This window comes from Portunus trituberculatus, chromosome 48, assembly GCF_017591435.1.
Source record: "Portunus trituberculatus isolate SZX2019 chromosome 48, ASM1759143v1, whole genome shotgun sequence".
Classification (NCBI taxonomy): Eukaryota; Metazoa; Arthropoda; class Malacostraca; order Decapoda; family Portunidae; genus Portunus; species Portunus trituberculatus.
The window spans coordinates 20,898,423-20,905,494 of NC_059302.1; the positions used below are offsets into that span (position 1 = coordinate 20,898,423).

The 7,072-nt window shown below is 37.2% G+C and overlaps 1 protein-coding gene across 6 annotated transcripts in view; it reads right to left on the reverse strand.

The window, feature by feature from the left end:
- The window catches only part of LOC123498759 (caspase-1-like), a 16,617-nt gene extending 11,357 nt beyond the window's left edge, over nucleotides 1–5,260 (reverse strand). For 3 of the 6 annotated variants that reach the window (XM_045246169.1, XM_045246168.1, XM_045246163.1), the window contains exons 1-3: nucleotides 5,214–5,260; nucleotides 4,027–4,090; nucleotides 3,464–3,630 (exon numbers count right to left, since the gene is read on the reverse strand). In XM_045246169.1, coding sequence (XP_045102104.1) covers nucleotides 3,464–3,575 — 112 coding nt within the window. In that variant the 5' untranslated portion in view covers nucleotides 3,576–3,630; nucleotides 4,027–4,090; nucleotides 5,214–5,260. The other 3 variants (XM_045246165.1, XM_045246166.1, XM_045246167.1) reach the window with 3 other exon arrangements.
- Nucleotides 5,261–7,072: the final 1,812 nt, after the last annotated feature.

Genomic DNA, 7,072 nt, shown 5'->3' on the forward strand with positions numbered 1-7,072 from the left:
ACAGAGGGTGAAGGAAAATACTAGATATAGAGGAGATGATGAACCGGCTAGACTGGATTTGGTGTTAACAAGAGAAGTGTACCTATGTGGAGATATACAATACAAGTGTCCTTTGGGAAAGAGTGATCATGTGGTTATGGAAATGCAGATAGCAACAACACAGCGAAGGAAGGACGAGACATACAGGAGTGGTAGATTGAATTATAGAAAGATGGACACAGAAAGTTTGAAAAATTATTTCAGAAAATTAGATTGGGAGGAGATGTTACAAATCAGAGAAGTGCAAAAGAAATATGAGATTTTTATGAAATATTATAAAGAAGGAGTTATGAAATTTGTACCAAAGTATAAACCGAGAGAGGAAGGAAGAAAGGATTGGTTTAATGCAACTTGTGTTAAGGCTAAGGAAAAGAGAGATGTGGCTTGGAAAAGATGGAAAAGAGCAGGAATATACTAAATAAGGAGAATTATAGAGTGGCGAGAAATGAGTATGTGAGGGTAAGGAGGAGGAAGAAAGAAAATTTGAAAAGATATTGTAGACAAGAGTAAGGAACATCCAAAATTGTTTTACAGGTTCATAAATGGTAAACTTAAAAGAGAGAGTCCATTGAAAGATTAAAAGGAGAGCAAGGGATAGTAGATGACCCTAAGAATATAGCGGAATTGCTAAATAATAGGTTTCAGCAAGTATTTACTGAAGAAACAATGTTTGTAAAGCCTCAGAATGTACAAGGAAATGTGCACATGGATGACATTAAGATACCTAAAAGGAGTTATATAAAATGTTGGAGGAACTTAAAGATGATAAAGCGATGGGACCAGATGAAGTTTCAGGAAAATTATTGAAGGAGTGTAGAGAAGAATTGATTGATCCATTATATGATATTATAAGGTGTTCATTAGAAACAGGGAAGTACCAGTAGAGTGGAAGAGAGCTGAAGTGGTGCCCATTTATAAGGGAGGCAGTAAGGAAGAGCCTCTTAACTATAGACCTGTGTCTCTAACAAGTGTGGTCGGTAAGATTTGTGAGAGGGTGATAAAGAAATATTGGATACGGTTCCTGGAGGATCATAAGTTATTATCGGATCATCAATTTGGCTTCAGGAAAGGGAGGTCATGTGTAACAAATCTACTGAGCTTTTATTCAAGAGTGGTTGACAAAATACAAGAGAGAGAGGATGGATGGACTGTGTATATTTGGATTTAAAGAAAGCTTTTGACAAGGTACCTCACATGAGACTGTTATGGAAATTAGAGATTTATGGAGGACTGAAAGGAAAAGTGTTAAAGTGGATGGAAAACTACTTGAGATGGAGGGAGATGAGAACGGTAATAAGGGATGCAAAGTCGGACTGGTTGGTGGTGGAGAGTGGAGTCCCACAAGGCTCAGTGCTGGCACCAATACTTTTCCTTGTATATATTAATGACATGCCAGAGGAGTAAACAGTTATATTAATTTGTTTGCGGATGATGCGAAGTTGTGTAGGTGTGTGAAGAGTGAAGAAGATTGTGAAATTTTACAGGCAGACCTGGATAAGATTTGGGAGTGGAGCAAGAGGTGGCAAATGGAATTTAATCTGAGCAAAAGTCATGTGATGGAGATGGGAAGAGTGGAAGACGGCCAAGAGGGTCATATAAGATGGGTGAAGAAGTAGTGTTGAAAAAGGTGGAAAAGGAAAAGGATTTGGGAGTGATAATACAAGACCATGGGCAGTTTGAGGCTCATATTGATAAGATGTTTGGAGAAACGTATAATTTGATAAAAATATTGGATTAGCCTTCCATTATATGGATAAAGATATGATGAAGAAATTAATTAGTATGGTAATTAGACCAAGATTGGAATATGCTGGAGTGGTTTGGTCCCCTTATAAAAAGAAGCATATAAGGAAGTTGGAGAGATTGCAGAGAATGGCAACAAAAATGGTTCCGGAATTGGCAGAAATGACCTATGAGGAGAGATTAAAAGAAATGAATTTGCCTACCTTGGAACAAAGAAGAGAAAGAGGAGATTTAATACAGGTTTATAAACTGTTGAATGGACTGGATGAAGTGGATAATGAGCAAATGATGTTGAGAGAGGAAAACTTAAATAGAACTACAAGATCGCATAGTAAAAAGATAGCCAAGGAATATGCTTGAAGGATGTGAAGAAATATAGTTTCCCACAAAGATGTGTGGAGGTGTGGAATGGTTTGAGTGAGGAGGTGGTGTCAGCGAGGAGTGTGCATAGTTTTAAAGGAAAGTTGGATGTGTGTAGATATGGAGACGGGGCCACACGAGTATGATACCCAGGCCCTGTAAAATTACAACTAGGTGAATACAACTAGGTGAATACACACACACACACACACACACACACACACACACACACACACACACACACACACACACACACACACACACACACACACACACACACACACACACACACACACACACACACACACACACACACACACACACACACACACACACACACACACACACACACACACACACACACACACACACACACACACACACAGTCAGGGTTGGAAAGAATCACGATTTTTTAATAAGAATATGAAAAATCGATTTATTTGATTTGAATCAGATTTATTTGATTTACATCGATTTTTTCTTATTGAAATGACTTTTTGTTTTATTCTTAATTTTTTGTTGTCTCCAATGTTAAATCAAATCATAGCTTAGTGTAATTCATTACCCATGATGAGTTCTTCACTGAAAATCATATCCAACATTAATGATTTTATCCTTATCTTATCTTATCAACGAAGCCTCCGCATGTGTCTTCATTCTTGTCACTAGCCTTTGAATTTCTTGTTTACGTTTTCTGCATTTTGCACTAAATACTTTTCCTTTTGGAATTTTGTCAAATGATAACCACACTGGGTTTCTTTTCCTCCCACAGTTACTCTTTCCACTGTGTCCTCCCACCATTTGGCATTATTGTGTATCAAAGAATGATAAATCACCAACAGTCCACTCTAAAGCAAAGTAATAAAATTCGAATTTGAAGTATGAAGAGATCACAGGCCAGTAGTCCTTGATATAATATGAGGGAGGAGAGGTTACTGTACTTAGGCAGCAGTGTGCAGTGCAGCAGGCTCCATCCCTGTCTATTAAAACACCGATGAAAGTTGACAATTTGTGTGAGTTGTCAGATTTGGATCAGGACCTAGACGGAACAAGCAAAGTTGATGCTTATCTTATACAAATAGATCACATTTTGTAATTCAGGATATTTCATATTGATTTAAATAATGATTTTTTTTTCTACTCTTATTTAAATTGACTTGAATCATTTGATTTAAATAATTTGATTTAAATCAAAACAACCCTGACACACACACACACACACACACACACACACACACACACACACACACACACACACACACACACGTAGTATACAATAACCATGAGCCAAGAGTTGTGTGAGACAGTAAGACTGTCTAACCTTTAGGCGGAGGTGAGAGTGTTGATGGTGCAACGATGGGTCGTGGAAACTTCACTGGCGGCGATAAGTGGGAGTTGAGAGGCTTGGCCCGTCTTCTATTTTCGCTCTCCATACTGCAACACGTCTTCCTGCTGCACTAATTTCTCTTGAAAACCACGAATTAATTCCTGCAGAGTATAGCCACAGTGAGATCATCAACTTCACCACTACTTGTTCACTCTCCTAATCTGCTCCAAAACCTTTGATATTACACTTTGACACTTGTATATAATAAGTGTTCTAAAGAATTAGCCGAATAAGAAATCATTAATTACTTTTTCATCAAACACTTTTCTTTAACTATACCATTGTTAACAAAGGGTGTATTCTTTATTGTCTCCAGCAACACCGCCGCTATTTTCATCATCCACGATTTGAATCTCTCTCCCAGATAGTCTTTCCTGGTCTCTAAAATGCGGCAACACGACATACCGTCCATCCTGATACACAGAAACCTTAAACCGTTTTCAGTAGCTCATGTTATTATATAAGTCAATATTACTGCAAGTTAAGATTGATTTTACCTGTAATACAAAAGACCGAGGCCCACAGTACAAGGTAGACTATAGCACTGGTAACTACTGGTGGCTGAAATCCGGAAAGAAATGGAAAAATTATAAACTAGAATCACAAGAGAACAATGTTAGTAACAATAATGGTAATCATGATAAATCATGATAATCATGATAAGGATAATGATAATAACAATAATAATAATAATAATAATAATAATAATAATAATAATAATAATAATAATAATAATAATAATAATAATAATAATAATAATAATAATAATAATAATAATAAAAGTAATAATAATAATAATAATGATAATAATAATAACAGCGACAACAACAACAACAACAACAACAATAATAACAATAATAATAATAATAATAATAATAATAATAATAATAATAATAATAATAATAATAATAATAATAACAATATAACAATAATAATAATAACAACAATAATAATAATACATTTCCTGGTTGTGGGTGGTTAGGAGAATGGCTGGATTGTCTCTAACACAGGCACTTGCTGTTGTTGTACTGCTGTGATCACCACCTGTGAGTGGCAGTCTCCACCACCACCACCACCACCAGCATTAGTGCTGACATCACTTGGCCTTGTTCAGGCGGCACACCACCGTTATTGAATCACAGAGACCTTCGCTTCGTTATGACTGTGACAAGGCTGAGAATTTCCGAGAAGAAGTAGACAATGGCTGTGAGATCAGACCGAGGTGTGAGTGGGTGATGCTTTAGTTAGGAGCATAACCAAACAACTGTGAAATCGGACCTTAATGATCACCCATTGAGCGGGCACCATCTCTAAATCATGTAACTACTACGCAGTACTTGCGAACGAAATGCTGGAGCCCCGCACGCTGGAGTACCTTAGGTAGGAAACTCTTGTATTACTATTTCTTTTCCTTTTCTTCTTTTTTGCAAAATACAGTTGTTCAGACTTTCGTGCTACATCTTGGTTTCTCTGTTAAATGCTTGGAATTACAAGTTTCGATAACCTGCCATAGCTACTTTGCCACATTTTCCCACACAAGTTTTCTCGACACTGCCACAACAGATATCTGTCCTGCGCTGCACGCGTCACTTCTGCTTTCTTACTTTTTCCACTTTTGGTCCAAACAAATTTCGACGGACAATGACTTCATAGAAAAAATCTAAACCGAACACAAACACTGTACCTTCGTTTCTCCCTCATCCCGTGCACTGAGCGACAAGTCAATGCCAATATCACCTGGTGAGATAAGGCTATCTCCCTTTGTATCCCTGACCGGTTACCACGAAATGATATCATTGTTTATTTTGCAATATGAATTAAACATTTCTTTGACTGTAAGAAATCACCATTAGATGTACGTGCAATGATATATTGCCTGATAACATTTACATATATTGACAAAATGAAGCCCATCACTTTTATTATTACTAGATGAGAAAAAAAATACCAGGTTTTCCTGTATTTAAAACACTTGATCACATCTTCTCTTACAAATGCACTTATTTACATAAGTATATCCGACATAGCCTTCCTGACAGCACGTACGAGCATTGCGAGTGTTTCAGTCTTGGAGAGAGCTTATTCATTTGATTCTACTGTGGTTACATGCATTTGTGTGACTATATAACTACACTATCTTACGGGAGGTAATCTCAAAGTTGTTACTTTTGCTTAATTCAATAAATCATGCAATAAAGGTCAGGTTTGCTTCGTTGCCAGTGACTTCCTTAGCCTTCTCCATTTAGGTGTTAAAGACTCGTTATTGTTTCTCGAGAATCACTGAATCAAGCACTGGCCCTCGTGAACAGAATGGGGAGCTCTTGAAATCACTCGATTTGATAATTTTTCATGCAAGTTGGTCGGTAATATGTATATTTACTATTCTCCTTTTTTTTTTTTTTTTTTTTTTTAAATCTTTTATCAATTTTGTGTTGAACTGTTGTTTTGACAGCTCTCTTCAACAAGACCAGTGATCCTTATCGTTCTTCCACAGTTGTGTTCCTGCGAAGTCCTCTCTCACAGTCTATCAATCTCTCTCTGGTCTTCTTCATAATCTCCTGCTTTGCACCTCTCAGTCACTCTTCTCCCGACATGAACATGACTCTTCCTTTTTCTTTACATGGCATTAGGTTTTACACTACCATCTGACCATAATAACCTCTTCGTAAAATGTAGGCGATTTTAGCGAATACAGTGCAAAATTACATGCTGTGTATGTTTTCAAACACAATGGTTAGTTAGTGAGTCATGTAATCATACACATTATTAGGTATAGACATACACATCATACAAACTGACCGGAAAGAAATCAGTAACATAACATGCAAAGAAAATCAATCTCAATAGGTTAGAGGAAAGGGAAAAATTAATAAAGGAATAAGATTATAATTTGCATTTTCTTTCCATCTTTACGGCGATGACAGGTTTCTGACCATTTTTTTTTTTTTTTTATGTTATAGCCTATAGTGCCTGTAGAGGCGTTTTCAGTAGCGTCACCGCAAGGCCAAACATGTTTGACTTCACGCTGAACAGGACAGTGCTGAGGACACTGTCGGTGGTGCTAGACGACCGTGTCACTGTGATCTCAATCCCTGGGAGAAGTTATCGTACACATCAGTCGCCTGAGCCAGCGCTGTGGTCAAGACGTAAACACAGCAGCATAGTGGAAGAGTTTGGAGATTTATTCCTTGATGGGGAGTATTATAGGTCACCAGTGTTTCATCATTTGTATATGCCGAGGGCCGAGCAGCGCAATACTCATAAAAAACAAAAGGTCTTCAGTCCTGGAAGTGGTTTGATCTACGCGGGCTTGTTTTGAAGGTGTTCCATTGTAGATGTATGGCTGCGGTTTTCTGACGCCTATATAATTGAATTACGTCAATAATTAGCAGATAATCTATTTTTACCATCATTCATTACTTTATGATATAAGGATTTGCAAAAATATTATCATTTTTCACCTAATAATAGAAAAGTAACTCCATTATTGTATCGAAGTCACGACTAGAAGTATGGAATCGGACAACACCCACAACAAGGACG